The sequence below is a fragment of the Quercus lobata genome, chromosome 4, assembly GCF_001633185.2.
Source record: "Quercus lobata isolate SW786 chromosome 4, ValleyOak3.0 Primary Assembly, whole genome shotgun sequence".
NCBI classification, from domain to species: Eukaryota; Viridiplantae; Streptophyta; class Magnoliopsida; order Fagales; family Fagaceae; genus Quercus; species Quercus lobata.
This window is the reverse complement of record NC_044907.1, coordinates 64563819-64589888: the sequence shown is the minus strand read 5'-3', so window position 1 is coordinate 64589888 and position 26070 is coordinate 64563819. Positions and strand designations below refer to the sequence as shown.

Here is a 26070-nt window from a genome sequence, read left to right as displayed (position 1 = left end):
CCTAGACATACATGGAAATGTTAGAAAGCCCCTTGTTTAATGTTTCGTTGCATGTATTTAGGCTCTTATTTGCTCCTAAATTCATGTACATCCTTTATACACTACCTTACAAGTAATTAATGGTATTTAGAGAAATTATTCACTCTTATGAGAAGAATCATTCCTCCTCTCGTAGGAGGTGTGGGTACTTGTGTGGAACCCAGCTCCTCCCATAAGGATGAATAATTTCTCATGTGTTTCCTCCCTAAAAAACAAAAGTAATATGTACTTATACCCTAATCAAAATAATTACAAACATACAAAAATACTCAAATTTACAATACTTACAAATACCAGAGCCTCGATGGCAAGGAAAGCTCCGTTGGAGACAGTTTAATCCTGAAGGAAAAGCACTGAAAATAGAAGAGAAACACACTAGTTATTCAAGCCTGTATATTTGATTGATACATATATTCTTATAGGGATTAAAATTTCGCTCTTGTAATGGGAAATGGTTCCTTAGTGACATCCAAATAAACCTTTTGCTAATAATACTTTGCCCCATGATAAGAGAATCTCTAAATAAGTTTTGTTGTCTAATGCAAGATAGAAATTGCAATCACTAAAAATAACTATGATTGCCGCATGGATCCTTAACAAGACAGCACACTTCCATGAAGAGAATGTATAATATTTCTATCTTCATCCTTTTTCTTTTTTCTTTTTTTAGGTATTTTAGTCGGCCATGATTCCACAAAATAATATTTAATTTCCTACATTTTATGTAATTAATCTGTATTCATTTTTTAATGTCCCATATCTGGAGAATACAACAACAGACATATTTGACTATATAAATCTCAATAAGGTGATATAACATGGCTTGACCAATTCTAATTCATAAAATTTATTCTTCAATTTGAATACTTTGATAACTAATAACTCTTGAGTTGTTGGAGATGGTTACAGAATTTCTCTAATTTTCGGCTATTAGAAAGATAAGACACGAGTCTGATACTATATTAGAAAAGATAAAACATAATTCTAGTACTATGTTATGAAACATGTGACTTAACTTTGAAACCATTATAAAGTGTATGCAAAAATATGAAGAGAAAATAAAGAAGGAAAAGAGAAAGAAATTGAAATAGAGAAATTACATATTTACTTTTAAGCTCAATGCATTACAATGAACTCATTGAAGGGTATTTATAGTATAACAAACCCTAGACTAACTATACACTAATCTAGAGTTACAATACTTGAAATACAAGTAGGATTAGATATGAAGAAGTGTAGGATTAGATATGACGCACATGGACAACAGGCTTGGGCATTGACAAGGATTAGGCCTTGATATCTTTAACAAATCTCCCTCAAACTCATGGTGGAAACTTGAAATAACTTGAGTTTAGAGAAAAAGTAAGACCTCAAAAATCATGATTGAATTGAATGTGAAATATACCAGGCTTGACCAAACAAAGTGCAAATGATAAGCTAAAATGAAGGTCAGATGGCATGTGATGATAGAGGTTTGAATTTTTAGCATAATGCATGCCATGCCTGTGGAGACCACTAATCAAAGACATGGTCTAAAATACTTTGCTTGAAAATTATAGAGACGCATGGCCAAAGAGAATGCAAATAAAGACCACTTATCAAAAGCATGGTTCAAGTAACACAACCTAAAAATGATAGAGATGTGTGACAAAAAAAGCCGATAGAGGAGGTGGTTGATCTACCTGGTCCATGATATTCGATCGAGATGGTTGATGACACGACTAAAATGAAAGTCAAAGACCGGACAGAGAGTAAAGATGCACGTGTCCATCGAATGTAGTTGAAATCGCTAATACTTTCTTATCATAAAGTAACAAATCTTAGAAAGATGCTTATAGGGTTGTTCAAATCCTACCCACAACAGGGAATTAATCAAGATGAACCAATGGAGTGTCCGGTAGCAATGGTGAAAGAGAGACCAGAAAAGTTGAACTCTGATAATTAATGGAGGCCACTTGGGGCTAGTATTTTGAAAAGATAAAACATAACTCGGATATTGTGTTAGAAAAGACTTAACATAGCTTTGAAACCAATATAAAGTGCATGAGAAAATTAAAAAAGGCAAAGAGAGAATACAAAGAATAAATGTGGTTTGGTCTTAAAGAACTACATCAACAATGGAAAGTCCTTAATGGCTAAATCATTACTATTAAGTTCTATGTATTACAAGGAACCCATTGAATGGTATTTATAGTAGGATAAATTATAAACTAACCATACACTAGTTTAGGGCTAAAATACTTGCAATACAAGTAAGATTAAATACAATGAACATTCAAAACAAACTAAGACCTTGATTAGAATTGGAACTGGATATATATATATATATATATTTAATCGAAACAGTGTATAGAAATACATGCAATTTTTTAGTTATGTTGTATTTATTACCAATGATTTTTCTATCACATAATACTATTACACCGTTATAGAAGAATATAACAAAGAGAAACGAAAACAAAAAAATAAAATAAATTTAAAAAAATAAAACAAAAAAACAAAGGACATGCTTAACTATTTTAAACATTGGCTCACCCTATTATATTAAAGTGATGTGATGGAGAAGATTGGGAATAGGAATGTAAATGACCAGCTCAAGCTCAATTTGGAAAAAAGCTTGTTTATATTTGTTTTTTTAGCAAACAAGTCAAGTTCAAATATAATAATGTGTTCGTGAACAAACTTGTGAACATGGAGGCTATATTTAACTATATATAATATTATATTTTATATGTATATTTGTTCAAAAATATACTTATTTAGACTTAAGAATGGATTGTGCAAGTTTGTAACCAGGTTCATGTAATATCAAATTCGTATTTGTAGTTTATTGATAATATAAACAATTCGTTCATAGTAAAATTCATTGATTTGTGAAGGGGTAAGAAATATTAGTCATGGGTTTCCTAAATATGGGAAAAGAATAAGTTAATCAAGTAGTTTGTGAACAAGCTCGAGCTTGTTCACAAGAAAATGAACTAAGCTTGAACATATAATCTTTTTTGGTAAGCTTAAGCTTGGCTTGAGTTCTAAATAAAATTACATAAACAAACCTGAACTTTTAATACTCGGCTTAGCTTAGCTTGTTTACAACCCTAATTGGGAAGATTTATTGTGCATTAGGCCAATTTGGCTTCCTCTCCGTCGGTCAACTCTATTTAATGTATCTATTAAACTAATTTAATTATCAAAAAATGCCTTATATTATCAAGAATCTTGTGCCTCAGTTATACTTTTTAATTTCTTTCAGAAGAAGAATTTGGGTTTGAATCTCCCTTTCATCTATTAGAATATAATCCCAATGGGCTCATGCCAACTATACTATTCATGTGGTATAGTCTACTTTTATGTACTTAATTTGTACTTCACAATTACCTATACTTGTCTACAATTTTATAAGGTTCAATATACAAACATTTAGTTTTAGCTTTGGGAATCTCTAGGAGTCAACACCTAGAGGGTTGGATGGAGTTGCACAAGGAAAATTTCAGGAGAAAAATTTATTCATTATCAAAATAATCCGTTTATGTACGAGTACATTATTGTGCTAATATAGACTGCTAAACACTTATTCTAACTGAAGCTGGAAACTCTAATTCTAATTGACATAGAAATCCTGATTCTACATAACTTGGGAATCTCAATTGTTGAACTACAAAAATATTCTTGAATCAAATAAAAATACAACTCACTTGCAAAATTAAATAAAAATAAATGTAAATTATTATTTCCCTGTTCTTTAGGCAGTGTTGTCTAAAGCAAGGAATAGAGAGAAATATGATTTTTCTCTATCTCCCTTGCTACAAGCATAAACGGTTTTAGGAGTTTCAACAAATGAAGAGCTCACTCCCTTGGCCATAAGTCATTGAGGTGAAGATCAAAATGTTTCAAGATTTTTTATTGGCTTCCAGTTTGGAAGTATCAAAGGTATGTGTTTTTTATCTAGCAATGAAGATTCATGTAAAATTGTCACTTTACACAAAACTACAAGCAGATCTTGGTTTTTATTCAGCAGTGCATCTGTGAGTGATATGTATGAGATACATATATCATTCCCACAAATTCAACCATTTACATATAGCATAGATAGATTTACCTGCTGTTTTCTAGCGTGAAGTTGTTGGCAACTAAATTACTGCAAAGTATACAGTTTAATCGTTAGTGAAAGAGAATAGAAACCATGTTCAAAATTCAAGAATTTGTATGATTTCTTGGGAAATAAATAGTCAAGAGTTGTAGGTTATAGGATATTGGATATTGGGAAAATAAACTATGTATATAGAAAACTATCAAATTCCATAAACTAACAATGAAGTAAACAATAACAAACATACAGTTGTAAATTTGGTTGGTTGACCCAAGAAGGTAAACTGCTTCCCACAAAGTAATTGTAAGACAAATCACTGCAAACATAACATAGCGAGGATGTTACATGGTCCATGTAATCAATGCATGTTCAGTACTAATTTACATTGCAGAAAAATATAAAAAATAATTTCACATGTTTCCCATAAATCATAATGTCATTCTTGTCCATGTCGTTAACTACGCTTGGAAATCCATATATGCATAATGTTACTAAGTAAATGAACCAGTTAGGGATTGAAATGCAACTTAGAGGCAATCAAAATTACTATTTTCTTTAAATAGTAAATTATATTTTTAGTCCTAGAAACTTGGTGTAAGTTTGATTTTGGTCCTTCAAGTTTTAAAATATTGGATTTGGTCCATGAAATTTCTAAAAGGAAATAATTTCTTCTCTTTTCTAATCAATTTAGAAGCCTTATACATTCAATTAACCAAAAAGAAAAAGACTTTTGAATTAAAAAGGTTATTTCTAGAAGCTCCCAAAACCAAAATTGGCTCTTGGCTGTGGAAAGGCATCTGTAGTAGTAGGGTATCATTGACCTGGCAAATGGGTTGGGTTGCAAATATCACTGCCCAAGGACCAAGCCAACTGCCACCTGCAAAACGACCTTGAAATCACCTGTAGCCCATTTCCCAACACCTGAAAATTCACTCTCTCAAACCAACCTATAGTCACAAGTAATCTCTTTGAGGTTTGGAGCTTCAAAAGAGCATGGGAGCAAAAGGCTCCCAAAGGAGAAAAGACATTCTGCTGGGAATGCTTTAAACAAAGCATCCTACAGCAATAGCACAAACACCACAGTTGTAGTAGAAACCTCAGCGCCAACTTCACTCATAGAGATCCAGATATCCATATTCTCTAATTCAGCAGGTCTAAAGTGTCTCCAAATTGATTCTCGTTACTCAAACTTAGCAGCACTCTCCGAATGCCCTTTCTCTCCCTCTCTCACCAATCTCTTGTCATCTCCTTTATTTCACTTAATTTCTTCAATATTGTATTTTCCCACTTTTTATATCACTGAGGTGGCAGGGGCTAAGATACATTCACACTTGCTAGTGTAGGTCCTTGGGGCTTGACTTATTGCATGTGCCTCAAAATTGCTTCGACCAAGAGAGAAAGATGGGTTATTTGCCGCTCAGACATGTTTCTATTTATCTTAAATATTGCTACACATCCTTACATAGATGAATATATTTGTTTAATATCACCAAATATACTTGCTTCACCTTGCTTATAATAACCTAACATATTTCTTCACATTTATTTGTAAATGCATCATAGTTTAAATCATAGCTGTCAAAACATGAATCTTATTGTAAATCATTTTTTCATTTTTATGTTGTGTATCACAAGATACATAGATAGTGTAAAATTTATTTAAAAAATATATATAAATATACATATTTAAATGATATATTTATTATAAAATTAGAACATATGCAACTAATGACTACTTTAATTATCACTTAAACTAAAATACTTGACAAAACTAACTGAATAAATCAAATAAACATATATTTATAACATCTATACTCAAATTTATCAAATGTAATAGTGATAATTGACAAGTTTAAATACTTTTTTTTCCTCATCATATTCATCACAAAGAGAGAGAGAGAGAGAGAGAGAGAGAGAGAGAGAGAGAGAGAGAGAGGTTTTGGCTGGAGTTGAAGAGCAAATGGAAAAGAAAATCTAAAAGTGGGCAAAAGTGTGGTCTAAAATTTTAGGAAAAAAGAGGGGGAAAAAACTCATGCTGTCTTTATATTAGGCTAAAGTAGTAGTTGCCAATAATTTTATGTAAATTCAAGTAGAAAAGCATTCGGGCTTAAGTCAAAAAGCCAAGAATTTTAGTAAAAAAAGCGAATTTTAAACCATATGTTCATGAATCATCCAATGCATTTGATTCATATGATATAATACACACCTATGCGTCGTAAAATTCATGAACACTTTCAATACGCTCTTATGATACGAAACTTTTTTGTACATGATATGTATCGTTTATCATAGGATTTCGACAACTATGGTTTAAATTACCGGCACATGAGAAAAGTATTTTATTCTCATTAATTCGATATTTCCACGGCTTATTATGTTGACAGATTCTATGTATGGTATGTGTGGATAGCTATATATGGTATAATCTTGGGCGTGAAGGTGAAGGAAATATTCAGAAAAGGAAACTAAGTAATTAGAGCTTCCCTGGTCTTAAGGGAAGTATCCCTTATGATGTTTGGGGCCCCTCTAGGGTTGTTTCTCTAAATGGGTGTCGTTGGTTTATTTCCTTTATTGATGATTTTTCACGAACTACATGGGTATATTTGTTACAAGACAAAAGTGATGTGTTTACTGTCTTTCAACTATTTCACAAAATGGTTCAAATGCAATTCAACACCTCAATAAAAACAATTCATTCGGACAATAGGGGGAGGGGGGATATATGTCTAGTACTCTTCAAAAATATTTTCATACACATGGTATTATTCATCAAACCACTTGTGCTTATACCCCTCAACAAAATGGGGTTGCTGAAAGAAAAAATCGACATCTCCTAGAAGTCACACGGGCTCTTCTCCTTACTGCCAATGTTCCAAAGTCCCACTGGGGAGATGCCTTGCTCACTGCAACTTATCTCATCAATAGAACATCATCTCGCGTCCTTGACTTCAAGAGACCACTTGAGGTACTTTTTCATCTGTACCATCCTCTACTTTTATCATCCCTCCTTGTGTCTTTGGGTGTATCTGCTTTGTCCATCTTCATGATCAATTTAGGAGTAAATTATACCCTCGTTCCCTCAAATGTGTCTTTATAGGTTTCTCTCCTACTCAAAAGAGATATAAATGTTATCACCCTCCTTCTCGAAAACACTGTGTCAATGGATGTAACCTTTTTTGAGACACAAATTTTACTTCTCCTCACCTCAAACTCCTCCTCAGGGGAAGTATAATGGTGATGAGGAGTTTTCTGTGTCCTTACCTGTTCTTAGTACCTCCACTAATGTTGACTCAAAAATTGATTTCATTGATGTTGAAGTGCAAGAGTCTAATAATGAATTGTCATCCATTGATGATAAGCTGGATGAGACACCTGTGAAAGAACTAAGGGTCTATTCAAGGTGCTAGAAAAGTAAGACTACCCCTAAAGCTCCCGAGCAATCATCTGAACCTGACTTAGGTCATTCTACTCCTGTTCTCTCTATACCCACCATAAACAATATTGATCCTCCTATTGCACAATGCAAAAGAGTTAGATCATGCACTCATCATCCCACATCAAATTTTCTTTCATATCAACATATCTCACCTGTATTTCATTCTTTCCTATCTAAGTTATCTTTTGTGTCTATCCCTCAAACCTTCTAGGAGGCATTAGGAGATCCAAAATGGAAAGAAGCGATGCAAGAAGAGATGAGAGAAATACATACTCGATCAAGGCATTGAAGTGGCAAGATCAAGGCATGGAATATTTCTTTCTCAACAGAAATACATACTTGATCTTCTCAAAGAAACAGGAATGTTAGGGTGCAAAGCTATTGATAATCCAATAGAGCAAAATGTCAAGTTGGGAGAAGACCACAACAGCCCCTTAGTAGAAAAAGGCAGATACGAGCAACTAGTTGGCAGACTAATCTACTTATCACACACTAGACCAGATATCGCTCATGCGGTAAGTGGGGTAAGTTAGTTTATGCATTTGCCACAAGAGACACATATGAAAGCTGTTCATAGAATTCTCTGTTACTTGAAATCCTCATCAGGTAAAGGAGTACTATTTGCTCAACATGATCACTTGAAGATAGAAGCCTATACAGATGCTAATCGGGCAGGTTCAATCATAGACCGACACTTCACCTCTGGATATTGTCTATGTGTTGGAGGTAACTTGGTTACTTTACGAAATAAGAAATAATTAGTGGTTGCAAGATCCAGTGCAAAGGCTAAGTTTAGAGCAATGGCCCATAGGATATGTGAGATATTATGGATGAAGATATTATTGAGGGAGCTTGGATATGACAGTAAGGATCCCATCAAGCTGTTTTGTGACAATAAAGCAGCAATTAATATTGCTCATAATCCAGTTATACAAGATCAAACAAAACATATTGAAATTGATAGAAACTTTGTCAAGGAGAAACTGCGTAAAGGCATCATTTGTACTCCATATGGAAGAACTGGAGATCAACTCGCAGACATCTTGACAAAGGGGGCAACAACTTATCACTTCCATAGAATTCTGGACAAGCTGGGCATGAGAGATATCTATGCCTCAGCTTGAGGGGGAGTGTTGACAGATTCTATGTATGGTAAGTGTGGAAAGCTATATATGGTATAATCTTGGGCGTGAAAGTGAAGGAAATATTCAGAGAAGGAAACTGAGTAATTAGAGATTATTTGATTTCCTATTTCTGTTATTGTATTCCTATTATAAGTTTTAGGGTTTCTCTATTTAATCAGAGTTGTACACAATAAAATAAGCAAGTAATAATACAATTATTTTATTCCTTTCTTCTCTAGTTACTAGTTTCTTTTGTTTCTTCATATTATATTATATTTTTTGCCTAGGAGAAAATGCAACGATAGTGGCCAACGAGCAATCCATTGACATGACTACTGTACTTGACTACCCTAAGAATCCAAGCCTAGCTACTAACTTATCAAAATGTGACACATGTCATGGGCATAAAAAGAACCCAAACACCATATTTCCATATCTTTGCTTTCTTTTTGGATTTTTCTTCCAAAGGAGAGAGATGGTTGAGAACCATATTATATTTATCTCCTTTTAGCAATACAATTGATGTTTATCCAAAGAGGGGGGTAAAACGAGAGGAAAAAGATGCTAATTTTTACACAACTTCATTAAGTGCACCATAATGTTGTTAAATGCAAATAATGTATCATGTACTTACACGGTGTGAAGAGAGGGGATTTTTTGTGTAGGCAAAGTGCCACTTAACTCATTATTTCCAAGAAACCTGACAGTGAAAGGCAATGGTACATTCATTGATGTATTGAGTATGTTGTGCTGAACAATTTGCAATTAAGCAAATGAGGTATATTACAACTTACAAGTAATGGACCAAACTCAAATTGAAAAGAGAGTCTGGAATTTGTCCTATAATATTGTTGAAACTCAAATCCCTAAAACCACAAAATAAACTGTTAGATGGATTGATAAAAAGGTAATGGGGAAACTATACCTTGTATGAGAGCTATTCAAAAATGTGTTACATTTTTAAATCATAAATATTCAAAGTAAAAGGTCAAAATACATAAACATTCCTCAAGGTTTGCGTCAGACGCAAATTGACTCTTTGGGCTTTCAATTCTTGCTTATAACTGTTTGAAGTTTTCTTTTTTTTTTTGAGAAATAATTACAACATGCCGCTAACCTCGCAGCTCGAAGCCTTTCCCCCCTAGACCCCCAAGCACTTTGTGCATGAGGAGGTGCCAATTTAGCTACAAGGCCTTTGGCAACTGCTTGAAGTTTTCAAATTCATGAAATTGACACTTGAGACTAATTTTTGTTTCCTCTTAGCAACAGAAAAGAATCAACAAGTTGCATCATTTGAGAATCATGTGCTTTACCAAATTTGAGAAAAATTACAAATTTATTTTATTTTATTGTTATTTGTCTTTCATTTGGAGCAAAAAAGGGGGCAAAAATGCTTACCAAATGTGAATTTTTTTTTTTTTTTAAATCACAAATTTCTTATATGCTGTTATTCGTGGTTCATTTGGTACAAATCAGTTGTTATGTACATGTATCATTTATGGTTGCTTGATTCTTTTCCATCATTGAGATCAAACAAAAGTTAATCCGAGGGGTCAATTTCACAAATATGAACATTTTAGGGAGTTACAAGGAAAATTTGAAATCCCAGGGGGTCAATTTGCAATTGATCCAAACCCCAAGAGGTGTTTATGCATTTCAGCCAAAGTGAAATAGCACCAAATCACATATGAGGAACCCGTAATTTCCACAAAAAGTTATCATCACATGGTTCTAGATATATAAAAAAACTCGTTATCTACAAGAAGTAATGAACAACTATGATACTTATGCAACAAGAGCAAGCAATATTTAAACGAGATGTATCATCCCTACAAGAAATTAGGAACAAGAAAAAATTGAAAAAAGAGATCAAAGAAAACAGAAAGAATTTGGATCCCTCATTCAATTATAAATAATGAGTTCTTTTTGCAAGCATCAGGGAATAACCTAATGATTTTATCACTTTATGTGATCAACAGTTAGATTTTAGTGGAGGAACCTCATGAATTTCTTTCACCAGGTTGGGGTTGTCCAACCTCATAAATAACAGAGAGGTCCCCAATTCCATTGCTCTGGATTTGATTCAAATTCAACTTGATAAATTTCCAGCTCCACATTTATCTATAGAGTCACAATCAATGGATATTACTTACAGAAATGAAAGTTGTTGGTATTCTCCTATATTTGATGGAATTGAATCAGAAATGTCATTATTCCTCAGCCTTCTGCAAAACATGTAACATAATTTGTTATACCATTATTTGGAAGAGAAAAAAAGAAATATAGCTGCTCTAGTGTTGTAGTACAAGAAACTTAGAGACTTCATATCCTTAATAAATGCCAACGAAGAGCTTCCATTAGACAATCCACTGATTCTCCTACAATGACATCACACATTAGATATTTAGATTGTTAGCTTAAGGAATCTGCATAATACAAACAAAAATGACTAAGAGATGTACAATAAATTAATTCCATATACCAGTACACTACACCTCCATCTCATATAAATGTGGGTTGTATATACTTGACTCATAAATAAAGTTACCCTTATATGAGAGGAATGTATATTATACCGAGTGCACTAAATAATCTCATAAAATTACTCACAAGTCTACCAGGGAAGTCAAACTGGAAAAATTTGAGGGAATTGGACCTTGGAAAGAGTTTCCTTCAAGCGCTCTACAAAATTGTATTAGAGTAGTTGATCATAAATTGTGCACAAACGCATTTATTTTCCTATAGAATATGCAAGTAAACTGTTGCTGAGATTTTTTTTTTTTTTGGCAATTTAACACCAAAATGCTAACAATTTTGTTAGTTAGCATGTGTTGGCAGAGCTGAGTTAATCAAATCCCATAAATTCAAAATATGTAATTGAATTATGGTTCACTTTGTGTAAGTTCCATTTTATAAAGAGGTTCCATTGTGATATATTATCAAATCAAGTGAATGTGAGATGTAGTTGTTTAGCTTTAAGAATTGCGGATGTCGATTTTAAAACACATTAATTTCTTTTCTTCTTTGGTCCTTCTGTTATCTTGTTCTTGTTTCTTTTATTTAAAATTAGTACTAAATACTAAAATTTTCTAAATCATATATGTACAGTAACGAAACTGAGCTTCATCAAACATGATTTAGAAGAAACTAAAGAGATTAAGGCTAGGAATATCATCTTACAAGCTCACAAGATTTGACCAAGTCCCTATGAAGTCTGGTATCCTGCCTGTAAGATTAGTGTCTGATGCCCACCTGAGACCAAAAGAATTATTTCCACAGACTATGCCATCACAATTCATGTTTTTATATTTATCTTTATGGAATTTTTTTTGGAAAGTTTTCAATTGAAAAAAGTAGTAGGCATCTAGTTCTTACACTATCTGAAGGTTCTGTAATTTAGCAAATGTTGAAGGGAGCTCACCACTAACTCCAGAACTATCAAAGTTACTGTCAAGGTAAACAATTTACATAATTAACTAATATTCGATACTCTCAGAAAAACACTGATATTTGATATCCTAACCTTAGCTCGTTGTAATATCTTAGAATTATTTTTTTTTAGTTTATATATTAGGATTATTTTTTAGAAAAAAGATAGTGATATATTAGCATTGCTTTTTTGTAAGTAATAACTTTAAATAGAAAAAGGAAACACTAAGTATGCAAGATTTATACTAGATGTACATCACAATTAAGCTTTAAAAGTACAGTGATCAAGAAACTTAAAAAGTTGGAGCAAGAAAGACATCCTACCGCCAACAACCAATCAAACAAAGTTCTCAGAAAATGCAATTACAGGTCTAGAGTTGTCTGCTCACCCGTCAAAAGTACTTGCATTTTTATTGCCCCCCTTCTTTCAACAAAAGAGCTCTCAATTTTGCCTCCAACTTATTTCTTTTAGAAGGGTATTTTTCTCTAATTTTACACATACCTGATCTTGTTGCCTCCTCTTCTATCAAGGAATCCCTTAATGGCCTATCATGTACAAGCATCCACACACACACTATCATACATCATGCATTCATTTCCATTTAATTTGATCATATATCTCATCTCATCACATCATGTATCACATTCCATGTCATCATACATTTTATTTCATATCATCACACATCTCATTCCATCCCATCATGTATCACATCCTATATCTCATGTGCATGTGAATGATCATGTTAGTCATGTTTTCACTTACCTCATCGCAACACCACAACACCATATGTTAGAATGCATGTTCATGTTTTTATACATGTTCATATTGAATATTGGCCGTTAATTGATCCAAGCCCATGGCTTGTGGTTTTCCCTTCAAGTAGGAGGCCTCTTGTCTTGTGGGCTGTCATCCATAGCTCCGGTCTATTTCACTTCCTGTTCACCACTAGGCCCACAAGCCATAATGAGCTTAAGTTAAATTTCAAAAAATTCATTGACCCCCATATCTTGCTCTTGACAAATATTTCCTTGTACGTTTATCCTCATATCACGCACTTGACAGATATTTCCTTTTCAGTTTGCATGATCTCCACTCTAACATTTCTAAATATTAAGGTATCCTTATATGAACATGTATCCTAATGTTGGCCTAGGTGTTGCCGCCATGCCTGATTGAGATTGTCATGGTTAGTTGGTGGACACTCAACTTGCAGAGGCACCAGTGCTTCCACCACACCAAAAATAACCTGATTCACCCAGCCCCATAATCTTAGCCTCCCAGTATAATCACAAACCCCCAACTCCTTTTCACCCGACTCCATCACTGATAAATACCTACCCCACTCTTTTTTTGAATCAGGAAAACCTTGCCGTTAAGTACCTCCATGATGGTTATGTTGAGCACCTTATGGCACGATTGGTAGCAAAAGAGTGGACACAAACATATGGTGTTGATAATCTGGAAACCTCCTCACCTGTGGCATGTATCAATTTTGTTCAAATCCTACTATCTGTTGAAATTAGTTTTTCCTGGCCTTTATATCAACTTGGTATAAAGAATGCCTTCCTTCAAGGAGAAATTTATGAAGAAGTGTATATAAATCATCCCCTGGATATATTGTTGCTAGTAGTGATCACTTTGTATGTCACTTGCTAAAGGCCTTGTATGGCCTAAAGCAATCTTCTCATGCATGGAATGATCAGCTCAGTGCAGTTGTAGTAGGGTATGGATTCTGACACTCTACTTCTGATCGTTTTGCTAGACCGTCACTCCACCACTAGAATTATTGTCTTGATTGTGTATGTGGATGATATTAATATCATCAGCAGTGACTCCATAGGTATTGCTGATTTAAAAAAGTTATTTGGGCAAACAGTTTCATACCAAGGTCATTGTTGCTCTCCCTCATTTTCTCAAGATTGAAGTTGCTCATTATTTTCAAGGCATTATTTTGTCTCAGAGAAAATTTATGTTTGGTCTTCTGCTTGAGACTGGTCTGCTTAACCTATTGATAATCCTATGGACTCTACTGTTAAACTTGATGGTGAACAAGGTGATATCTATCCTAATGTCACGATACCAACAATGTGTTGGGAAGTTGAATTACGTCACCATTACTCATCTTGATATCACTTATACAATTGATGTGCTTAGATAGTATATGCATGCTCCTCATCAATCTCACAATGAAGCACAAGCCCTTGAGTTATCTAAAGAGTGCTCTAGGATGAGGATTGTCACACAAGCCCTTACTTCTCTATCTGTGACAGTATTTAGTGATGCTAACTAAGCTAGTAGTCATTTCGATAGACAGTCCACCTATAGCTATTGTACCATTATTGGCGGTAATCTTGTTACTTGGCATAGTAAGAATCTAAGTGTTATTTCCATTTCTAGTGCTAAAGTTGATATCAAGCTATGGCTGATACTACTTCTGAGATGTTATGGGTTCAATGTCTCCTATGCATATGCATAGCAAATACGCATAGGAGATATCAATGTTTCTACTCCTATTCATATGTATTGTGACAATCAAGCTACTATCTTTATTGCTAACAATTTGGTGTTCTATGAGCATACCAAACATATTGAGATTAATTATCACTTCATTCAACATTTATTGGTGAAGAAATAGTTTGTCTCTCTTCATTTGTTCCTTTTGATTATCTATTTGGTTATGTCCTCACAAAACCATTACCTCATGCCACTTTTCAACGATTGTCTTTCTAGCTAGGCATGTTTGATCTATATGCTCTAACTTGAGTGGGAGTGTTGGAGTTACTTTTTGTATTAGCAGGTGAAGGGCTTATTAGTGTAGCCTAAACCTTTTTCTCAAATTTCTCTCTCCAATTTTCTCATTTCTTTTTATCTCTTTCAATCCTAATATCTCATATTTTCACAACTCAACTAAAGCAATTAAAGAATTTAAAAACCAAAAGTTAAAAAGAAAATTAGAATACTAGTTAGAATCTTTTTTGAGAATATTTTATCTTAACAATTAAATTCTATCGGGCCTTTAAATCAGTCCCCAAATGCAAAATGTAAATTATAAAAGTAAGTTTTCAATAAAATATCAGTCTATTCTTTTTTCTTTTCTTTTTTAAATGGAATCCACATCACTAGTTTGTGGATTTCAGGTATTTAAGGGTCTAACCATTCACTAACACTTCTTTTTATGCCATGCAAGATGGTATTAAAGACCTGATTAGCCTAGTCTGATGGCCAAATGATAAAGATAACAGTAATCACCCTGCTGATGACAATCAAAGAGTGTAGTCCAACGGAATTACAGTGATACTATGATAGTTCAAGATGTGGTGTTACAATCCTATGAATAGCAAGAACTAGCTACAAATACAATGAAAAAGGAAGGTTAGATTGTTGTAGAACTTACAACTCTTCTAATTTCACTAAATTCCCAAGCTCAGATGGCAGAGAACCAGAGAATTTGTTTGTTGAAAGAGACCTGCAAAATTAACATGTAAAACAATAAATAAAATGTAAACCAATGATTTGATTCTATTTTGCAGCAAGAATATGATATGCAGTGTTCCAGGATAATTTCCTTTTTTTTTAAGTTATACGAAATGTAGAGAACAAAGGAATAGACTTGCATCTGGATGAGTACTAAATTCCTCTTTTTCAAAATGCCATATGGATGACTTACAAATTTTGAATGAGAGTAACTTACAATGATATTAAATTCATAAGATTTCCAAGTTCCTTTGGAAGTGTACCTGATAATGCATTAAAGGCTAAAGTCCTAATTTATTAAACATCAGAGCAAAGAAATAAAGGGTAAGATTAACTAAAATAAGATGTATACCAAGTTCCAAGTTTTATGAATTTCAAATCAAAATTTGGATGGGCTTACAGGTATTGCATGCTAGTTAGATTGCCAATTGACGTAGACAAGCTACCTGTCAAGTAATTTTGGGACAAATTCCTGTAAGAAATGTAGAAAACTTAGCACATTTTGTAGACTATAAGAAAATGAGCCATCCTAGAAAACTAGCAATAACATCTAGTATGAATTTCAATTGGTCGACTAATGAACTACAGTTTCAAAGTTTAAGTTCAATCCTAGCTTACATGAAAAAAAAGGTAATCTATATTGATGCAAAACGCAAGTAAATAAACATATAAAGAAGAAATCATACAGATTGAAGAGGAAAGTCAAACTCCATAGTTCTTCTGGAATTACACCAACAACATCCAAGTCAAAAACCTTCCTGAAAAAAAAAAAAAACAAAAAAAACCAAGGCCATCAACAATTCAACCATGAAAAGAAAGATTCATATACTGAAGATGCTCAAAATATTTTGCAGTGTAGGTTCTGTGATATTACATATACCATATTCTGGTCACTTACCAAATTTTGCCAAACTATTTAAGGATTTTTAATTTTAAAACAAACAAACAAATAAAAAGGATTATGATATGAAATGATTTTGCCTCAGTTTGTTTGTGAATTTAATTTGTGGATTGCTAAAATTTTAAGCTTTGTAAAGGTGGTGGATTGAATGACTACTCAAGAATATTAGTAATTAATATCATACAAGTTCTCTACAAGTGACAAGTTTATATTTAGGACCCGTTTGAATTAAGAGGGGAGGGAGGGAGAGCGGAGGAATAGAGTAGAATTGGCTGAAAATAGGTTAATTTTGGGCCAACTCTACTCTACTCTCCCTCCTCCCCCTCAATCCAATCGGACCATTAATGGTGTGTTGCCAATTAATGATCATAAAGCCTAGTGAAATTCTTTTTCAACCTGGGACATACAGTTCAAGTACAGTCCCCTTTTTTATAAAGCCTTGTGAACCATTGACAAATTCAATCTTTTTTTTACTTTTAGTAACGATATATGTGAGTAAAGACATGAGATTTCTTTTAAGAGGATATTATGACCAGGTTAATTTATGATAGCTCCATGACCTCTCCTTCATGATTCTAGTTTCTAGGACCAAAATTTCATGGAACAATTCAATAAGGACACATTTAGAACCCTGAATGAAAATTACAATAAATAAACAAAAAAAAAAAAGTAATCTTTATTATTAAGAATAAAAAAATTTGTAATGGATTAAATATTTTGATTGAGAAATTAGTTGTTATGGGATTTATTACCTTATACTAAAGTTTAAAGCACACACGTCCGTCATCGTTGTATTCTTTGTCTTTCAATTTTCAGTGTGAGTTTAGCAAGTAAAAATTATATATATATATATAAGTAGCCTTTTCACTAGTTTGTGTTTAACCCTTTTTTTTAATGTATAAAAATTGTATTTCTATGAAAAAATGGCATGAGAATATAAAAGAGAAACATACAATTGGGTGATGTGGCAAGTAGAACTATAATTAAACGAACAGTCACATTTTATAAAGGGGTTCTGGTTTGAGTCATCGAAGTTGGTTAAGTCGATGGCTGCTCCGCTGCATGGCTCCCCACTTATGTTCCATTGATCTGGTTGTGCTGAGATCCCCCATTTTTGAAATACTGAATTCAAAGCTCTCACTGCAACCAAATTCACAATTACCGGTCATTCTAATGAGTTTGGGGAACAAAGCGACCCCACCCCCAAATTCAAAAATTTCTTATAATAACATACTTTTTCTTTTTCTTTTTTCTTTTTTTTTTTGTTTGGTTGTGTTTAAAAGCATAGATGTTTACTAATAAGACATAAATACACTTTTGGAGCTTAAAATTTAAGATTGTTTTCATTTGGGTCTTTTACTTCAAAATTTTTATTTGGTCCATAATGTTTAATTCTGTTTTTATATTGACAATTCTATCCATTTATTAGTTTAGTAATACGTATTAGATGTGTGACGTGACTTAATGGACGCACACACTCAACCATCAAATCCTTAACAATTGGACGGTAGAGCAAATATGAAAGACGAAATCAAACTGAAAATAAAAAGTTTAAAACAGGTAAAGTGTTAAAATGAAAACAATCCTAAATTTTAAAGGTTGTAGGTGCGCCTCAGTCATTTAATAGTGTAGACATTTTGTATAATAGGGAGAAGAAAAGGAGGACAATCCTCTAACCATAGGACTGAGGACCCTCCTTAGCTTGTGCAGCCCGTTGGTTATACAAGGTTTATTTATAAGTAAAAAGTAAAGCTGGTTGAGGCATAAAGACAAACACTTCACGTCCTCAATGACCCAGCTCCGACCGAGTCAGACCATTACAAGCATCCATCAAAACAATCCACAATCAGATTAGAGAAGCAAAACCCAATCTCTAATTGCAACTCCAAATTACACTAACCCTTCCACAGAGGAAAATGTTGTGCTGGGTACGGAGGTAGTTGTACTAGCTGGTTTACTGGTTGCTTGCTGTGTTGGTTGATGTGTTTGGTTGAGAGAATGAAACCCAAACTTTTTTCCTTTCATTTATAAACAGAAACTGGCTGCAGGGTGACTCAAATAGTGTAGAGCTGGATTGAGGTAATACCATTTTAATGATGATTCAACCGTTGGATAAGAAGGGCAAAAGTTAAGTCTTAAGAATCCAAAAAGTAGATGAAGTTGAAATTTGTTGTGAGTAGATTTGGAGATATTGCATGCACCTTATCCAAATCCGTGTAGAGCTATAGTTCCAAGGAAAAGAACAAAAAGTATTTGACTATATGCTCAACTATTAGTTTAAAAAAAAAAAAAAAGTTTCGGATTGTTATTCATGTTATATTTGCACAGTGTTTCTTAAAAAAAATATTTCTTAGTATTTTCAATAAAATTGTTTTCAAATTTTGCTCTCTTCCATTATTACATTATAAAAAAAATATATCATAATTACATAAGCAAAAGACAGCACTATAATTCAACCTCCCGAAAAAGAGAGAGAGAGAGAGAGAGGCACACCTTCAGCAGGATCTGTACGAGGTTGTGTTTTATTTTGACTTTGAGATTGGGCTACCTCCAGCAGCTGGCCGAATATGATTGCAGCACAAAAAGCTAAAGCTAGAAGTGGTGGTGATCCCACCATGGCTTAATCTTTCTCTATGAGATTGATTAACAAAATTGATGACCACTTGGATTACAGAGGGCAAGAGAAACATATAAGATTCTTGGCAATTTGCAGTCACCAGACCTATCAAATGCATTTCCTCAATATAAAGTCTCCTACTCCATCCATTTGGAAGTTGACTAGAACTTTTCCTTTTGTATTTTTTATTTCCTGGAAAACAGGTTGTCTTGAGCTTGAACATTGTTTATCAAGTTACGTAACGCGGGAAAAATGGGTAAATATTCTTAATTTTAAAATTAAATAGTAAAATATTCCTTTTTTTTAACTTGATTTTAAAACTCGAGTTCAATGTAAAATTTGATATTCTCACAATCAAATTTTATGTATATTTGTAAGTAGAATTCGATATTAACAATGTCGAGCTCCACTTAAATTTTCAAAAAAAATTTAAGTAAAAAAATATGCATAGAATTTGATATTACTAATGTCGAATTATAATTATAACTTGATTTTATTAAAATCATGTTCCAAAAGAGTACAAATTTGGTAAAGAAGGGGTGTAAAACCCCATGGTTTATACCAGCCAATAGGAAATTACCACATCAGTATTTTACTTAAAATTTAATACACTTTATCACATCTAATAATATTTCAATAAACTCTCAAGTTGTATTTATTCTTAAATGTACGATAAGATGATATAATATGTTAGAATTGGAGAGATGAAATATGAATTTAGCACCGCATCTTTATAGAATTTAATCTCGTTCAAAAAATATGTGCATTATACTTAATGCTTTGGAAAGAATGGTATTTTGTTATATAATTTTAAAATTAAAGGTATCTACCTATTTTACCCTTATTCTAAATATCAAAGCTTTGGTTGGATGTTACGTTGACATGTTGTGCACGCACAACCATGACCTAAATAATTCCTTAAAAGATTTTGACTTGACTTTTATGCTTTGCTTCATAATACCAATTTTATACTAAGAGATAATTCAACAGCATCCGCATTGATGGAGTCATAAATTTCGCAATATAGCTTTAAAAAAATTATTTTATCTATTTTACCTTCGCATTTTATAAAACACCCAACATTAATGATTTTATTTTAGCTTTCAATACTCTAAAATAATATAAACAATACAATAAAATAATATATTTTTTATTATATATAAGCTACAGTGTGAACACATGAATGAGCTACAGTGCAATGTGAACACGTGAATAATAATACAAAATAGTGTAAAAACATGAATAATAATACAAAGATGTGTGAACACATGAATAATTTTTTTTTATTATTATATATGAGCTACAATGCACAGCCAAAAGTAGCTGTGATTGTATTTGTGAAGCCAAATTATTTAGCTTTGGCTCCACCAAATGTAAGCATAGTTTTGTATTTGGTAGTACTAAAAATAGCAATATGGGTCAAATACCAATTATAAAAATAGCAATATGACTCCACCAAATGTAGACAATCCAAAAATTTAAATTCTCCCTCTCATCCAAAAATTAAATTATAAATAATAATAAAAAATTTAAAATTAAAATAAAAAAAAAAAAAAATTTACCAATTACGGGTCAATAAGTACTCAAGTTAGGCGGTCAAACACGACAACATATTTTTTTTAAACAAAAATATACTTTTAATTCTGATTTCATATTGACCATTTAGGCATTTACTGTTTCATCATTTTTATTTTGACCATCTATGTTTAATTTAGTTTTTGTTTGACCCTTTATGCAAATGAAATTTCGAAACGTAAAGGGTTAACAAAATCTAGTTGAAGAACCAAAATGAAACATAAAAGGCCAATACAAAACCAAGCATGAAGGAAAAACTGAAACTTTTGAAATGTAAAAGGCTAAAATAAAGACAACTCCAAATGTTAAGGGCCAAAAGTATTTTTTAGTCTTTTTTTTTTTAATATAAGTTTTATTCATTTATGTGTGTTAATTCATTTGAAATTTGACCTTTCAGAAAAGCGGATGCCTTTCACCACATCCTCCCCAGAGAAGTTGATAATGCATCTTCTATACACTCCTCAGCATCTTTTATATATTGGGCGTCCCTTGCATCCCTTACTAATATGACTTTGAAGATAATGACATTGGGTTTTTGTTTTTTAAAGGACATGGAATTTAAGATACATAGCAGAATCATTTAACAATTTATAAGTTATAAACTAAGATTTCGAGTTATTCAAAGGAAATATAAAAAATAAAAAATAAAAAATTCATGTGGCACTAGCTCATGAAAATTTGCATGTGCATTAAACAAAGATGAAATCTTCTCAGCCCAGCTCAGCTCTACCTATACCTCCTCGATCGATGACAATAGATGATTGGTGAATCAATCAATTTTTTATTTTTTCCTTTTTGCTGAATTGGTGAATCAAATATTTAAGTTTAACACACTCAATACTTTTATATTTCTTGGACACTGGTTCAAAGCAATTAAAAATACCTTTTATTATAATATTTTTCATGAGTTAGATAAAATGTTACTCTATATTAACGTACCAGAAAATCAAATTCAATAATAAGTCGTAGGGAAGCTGCTATAACATGTTTCCAGTATAGAACAGGTCAGCCAAAACTCATAAACCAACCGACTATCGCACTTAATTAGTCCAAACCAGAATTTTAAAAATAAATAAACAAATGGGCCAAAATGGCCCATTAGCATTAATTTTTGAAATATTTAGCAACAGAGCACTGTTTCGGAAATAATTAGGGAAATACCACTTTTTCGGGCTCTATAGCGGCGTTTTCCTGCAAAATTTTTTTATAAGTCCCATAACAAGTTCAAGGGGTCCTATAGTGGCGTTTTTAAGCCCTATAGTGACGTTTTTGGGCCCTATAGCGGCGTTTTCCTGCAAAATTTTTTTATAAGTCCCATAATAGGTTCAAGGGGCCCTATAGTGGCGTTTTTAAGCCCTATAGTGACGTTTTTGGGCCCTATAGCGGCGTTTTCCTACAAAATTTTTTTATAAGCCCCCATAACAGGTTCAAGGGGCCCTATAGTGGCGTTTTTTAAGCCCTATAGTGACGTTTTCGGGCCCTATAGTGGCGTTTTCGGAAAAAGTGGTACTTCCCTAATTATTTCCGAAACAGTGCTCTGTTGCTAAATATTTCAAAAATTAATGTTAATGGGCCATTTTGGCCCCAACAAATGAAAACAAACTTCATATTTTGTTTGCGTAATCCCCCACAACCACCCAAGAACCAGCTGTGCAACCAGCTAATTTGTGACAGCGCGCAGTGAGTATCATCATGCTCATGCATGCCTCTTTTAAATCTAGCTAGAACATCAGTTTTGCCTAAAAAAACACAAGACATAATTGAGAAGTATTATGTTCACAACATTTTTCATAATATTTTCATAATCAATCAATATATATATATATATATATATATATATAAGTGGACAAAGTAGAGACCTCATGCAGGAGTGCATGAGATCCTGCCTTATGGCACTCTAATTTTGCATTTAATCATTTTTACCTCTTTTCATTAAGTCTTTTTTACTATTACCCAATAGATCATTTTAACTTTATTTTTAATATTATATAAAATATGGGCTTCTCTTAACAATTAAACCAAATGTTATTCTTTAAAAAATGGAATACCTTTTAAAAATAGACCAAACCTTATAAAAAGCCCAAGCCCAGTTATTACCTTACATATTATGACCCAAGTTTGACCCTTTCCATGTATAAATCAAACCCAAAACTCTTACCCACTTACAAACTCTCTTCCTCCTCCCCCAAGTATAGATGACACTTCTAGAAAATCTCATTCTCATGAAATCATATCTTCATTTTTTCTCAATTTCAATTCAATACGCTTTTGTCTATTAATAATGTTCTATGCAATTTATGGAAGCAAATTCTCTTTGTCATCAACCAGTGCAATGATCTTGTGATTCTTGAGGTTGCTAAAATAATTGACAAGTGCATATTTCTAAAATTTATAATTAAAAAAAAAAGTTCGAATAAATAGCATATACTTACTATCTCACAAAATGCCATTTATATAATATTTTCTTTGAAAATATTCAATGATAGAAATGGTCAAAAACATGATCTTATACAAGAAATACCAAAAATACATACAAAACAATATTCATATGAGGAATTATCTTTAAAAAATATGAAGACAATAGCAGAGATAAAATGCATTGAATGGGATCCTAGGGAGCAAAATTGTTAGGCAATGTTTGGTAACTGTTTTTTTCCTCAGTTTTCTGTTTTCAAAAACAATTTTCTATTTTCTAAGGCAAAAAACTTGTTTGGTAACTGTTTTTAGGCAAAAAACAAAAACTATTTTCAATTTTCATATTGTGAAGGAAAATGAAAACTGGTCTGGAGCTGTTTTTGTTTTTTAGTTTTCCCTCACCTAAGAAAACACGCTAAAACACGCCTGAAAAACAGCCAGTTAATGAACCAGTGCACTGATTCGACCCACAAGAATGACAAAAAGTTTTTCCTGCGCCTCCTTTTTTTTTTTCACTCAATATTTTAGTGCCTAACTCTGATAACCCTTTATCTTGCTCTGCGCCTCCGCTGCCTCCCTCTTGCTCATAGAGAAAACCTTGATTGAGAGAACAACTTGTAAGGTAAGTGAAAGGTGTTCACTGGATTGTCCTTCATGAATGCCTCCTGTTTTTCATTAAATTCTTCTACTCCTTTTCTATTCATCATCTCACTCTCCTTTTCTTTTTTTCTTTTTTTCTTTTTTGTGTGTGTGTGGTGTAGCAGGTCTGTGCGATCTCAAATTTGGGGAAGTATTTCATAATTTTAGGGACTCAATCACACAAAGGTACAAGTCTTGAAAAGCGGCAGGAAAGCCCAATAATGAGGGCCACAAGGAATTGACAAGATAAATAGCAAAAAACCCATTAGGCCCAAGCGGCAGGAATAATGGATCACAGGCCCAACAAATATATAAATGGGTCTTGAAAAGGCAAGCGGGCTCAAAGAAGCCAGGAAAGAAAGAAGTAGCATCCCATGGGCAGAGTATGAGTTTGAAAAGTGAGAAAGGGTCGTCGCAGGCCCAAGGCAGTGTAAACTAAGAGAGTAAGGGGTTCATGGCAAGCCCATGAACCCCAAAGATAAGGATAAGGTTATTGGGCCGGGGAAGCCCAATGAAGTTAGTAAAAAGCCCATGGGAGTGTGGAATTAGCAAACGGGCTGAGGAAGCCCAAAGAAAGCAATCGGGCCGTGGATGCCTGAAGGGACATAGGAGCCCATGAGTAGAAAGCAAAACAGTGCCCATAATAGGCTACTGAGAATAGGGATAAGCGGCTGGCCCAAAAGGAGGTTCAGTAGGATTAAGTTATTACGGCAGAAATAACAATTCAACATGGCAGGCAGTAAAGAAAATCAAAAGTGGGCTAAAGAAATGAAAAGCCCATTATCATACGAGGCCCAACTCCTGAATGGAGCGAAAAACCAAAGGAAAACCTATATGAAAGGCCAGGAAACGCAGATGGAGAGGCTCCAGGTCACGGCAGATGCATGAGCAGCAGGTAGACTCTTGGACAAATTTGAAAGGGAAGCACGCGCAAGGCCCAGGCGCCACCAGCCTGTACCCAGCCAATATAGGACATGGTGGGGCCATAGGCCAAAGGTAAGAGGTAAAGGGGGGTGTGGTTTGGTGGTGGAGAGAGGGGAAAAGATCTGTTTACGGTTCCTGCCCAAGCCTCTTTTGGGAGGTACGTCTTGCTGGGATGATAGACCACCCAAAAGAGGCAATTTTAGGGGGAACCGTTGGGTGCATGCTCTGAGAGTGGAGAGAGAAGGCATTAATATCGTGGCAAGAAGAAATGCTACGACACACAAAGGAATAAAACAAATCTGCCTCTGTCTGGCGAGGGTGGGTGTCGCACAGTGTGGTCGGCAAGTACACTCAGACCAAACAAAGGCGGTTAAGGGGCAAGACCGTAAAACACTAGCCACAGCAGGCGCTATAAAAAGGCCTTTGCCATGCCCTGTAAAGAGAATAAAAAACAGAGCACATTTTCGAAGTGAAAGGAAGAAACAGAGCGAGAGAGAAAAGAAAAAAGATAAGAAAGAAAATAGAAAGAAAAGAAAGGAAAACTGAGAAAAACGGGAGTTATTTCAAAGAGGGCATGCACCCATAGATCGGTTTCTCTCTCTCCCCCCTTAAATCTTACCTTCTTCAAAAAACGTAAACAAGGACCATCTTTCTTTTGGGCAGCAACCATTCAGGTCTGACTCCCTCAAAACCATTAATCCCTACGGTAGGATCCTTTTCCTGGGGGGTTATTTGCATTGAGAAGAGGCGTTCTTTCCTCTTTGGCTTTGCTACGGCGGACAGTTTGAAAACTTAATTTATGCCTATTTAAATTAGCCAGTATTATTCTCTTCATTTTTTCTCTGTGATTGATATCATTGTGACTGTAATCATGCTTTAGTAGCAGGGAATACATAGCCGTTTATTTAAATAAGTCAAAGTACTCTGTTTTAGTTATTATTATATCTGTCTGCCATAACCCATCTGCAACAGTTCAACCTGCCATAACTTGTTTGCAACAGTTCTGCTTGCCGTAAATCCACTCCTGGCAGACACGGCATAGGTTTGTGTGCAAACCGACCCAAGTTGAGTTACAATTGGACCGGCCCCAGCTCCCTTACTTAGAAACACTAGGGCCCATCACCGCAGGAGGCAGCCCAACCCATTATCGCAGGAGGTAGCCCAACATATTATACCATACAAGAAAAGGCCCCTACATTAAATTGGCGACTCCGCTGGGGAGTTGGGAAGCAGACAGGGGCAAAGGAAGAGAAAACAGAGCCCCTCGCAAACAATGCCACCCAAGTCCAGGACGACACGGAATATGAGTGTTGTACCCTCACAAGCAGAATCCAGGCCGACGACGCCTCACTAAGAGCAACTTAACCAAACGGAAGGTGCCAACAGAACGGGGGCTGATCCGCAGCCTC

The 26070-nt window shown here is 34.0% G+C and overlaps 1 protein-coding gene across 1 annotated transcript in view; it reads right to left on the bottom strand.

The window, feature by feature from the left end:
- The window catches only part of LOC115988064 (probable LRR receptor-like serine/threonine-protein kinase At1g56140), a 34323-nt gene extending 15082 nt beyond the window's left edge, over positions 1 to 19241 (bottom strand). Inside the window, exons 1-16 of the mRNA XM_031111698.1 lie at positions 18985 to 19241; positions 17445 to 17631; positions 16277 to 16348; positions 15991 to 16062; positions 15808 to 15879; positions 15511 to 15582; positions 12062 to 12133; positions 11867 to 11938; positions 11297 to 11368; positions 10993 to 11064; positions 10840 to 10911; positions 9481 to 9552; positions 9321 to 9386; positions 4374 to 4442; positions 4136 to 4174; positions 328 to 392 (exon numbers count right to left, since the gene is read on the bottom strand). Coding sequence (XP_030967558.1) covers positions 328 to 392; positions 4136 to 4174; positions 4374 to 4442; positions 9321 to 9386; positions 9481 to 9552; positions 10840 to 10911; positions 10993 to 11064; positions 11297 to 11368; positions 11867 to 11938; positions 12062 to 12133; positions 15511 to 15582; positions 15808 to 15879; positions 15991 to 16062; positions 16277 to 16348; positions 17445 to 17631; positions 18985 to 19108 — 1270 coding nt within the window. The 5' untranslated portion in view covers positions 19109 to 19241. The remainder of the gene's footprint in view (positions 1 to 327; positions 393 to 4135; positions 4175 to 4373; positions 4443 to 9320; positions 9387 to 9480; positions 9553 to 10839; positions 10912 to 10992; positions 11065 to 11296; positions 11369 to 11866; positions 11939 to 12061; positions 12134 to 15510; positions 15583 to 15807; positions 15880 to 15990; positions 16063 to 16276; positions 16349 to 17444; positions 17632 to 18984) is intronic.
- Between the last annotated feature and the right edge of the window lie 6829 nt (positions 19242 to 26070).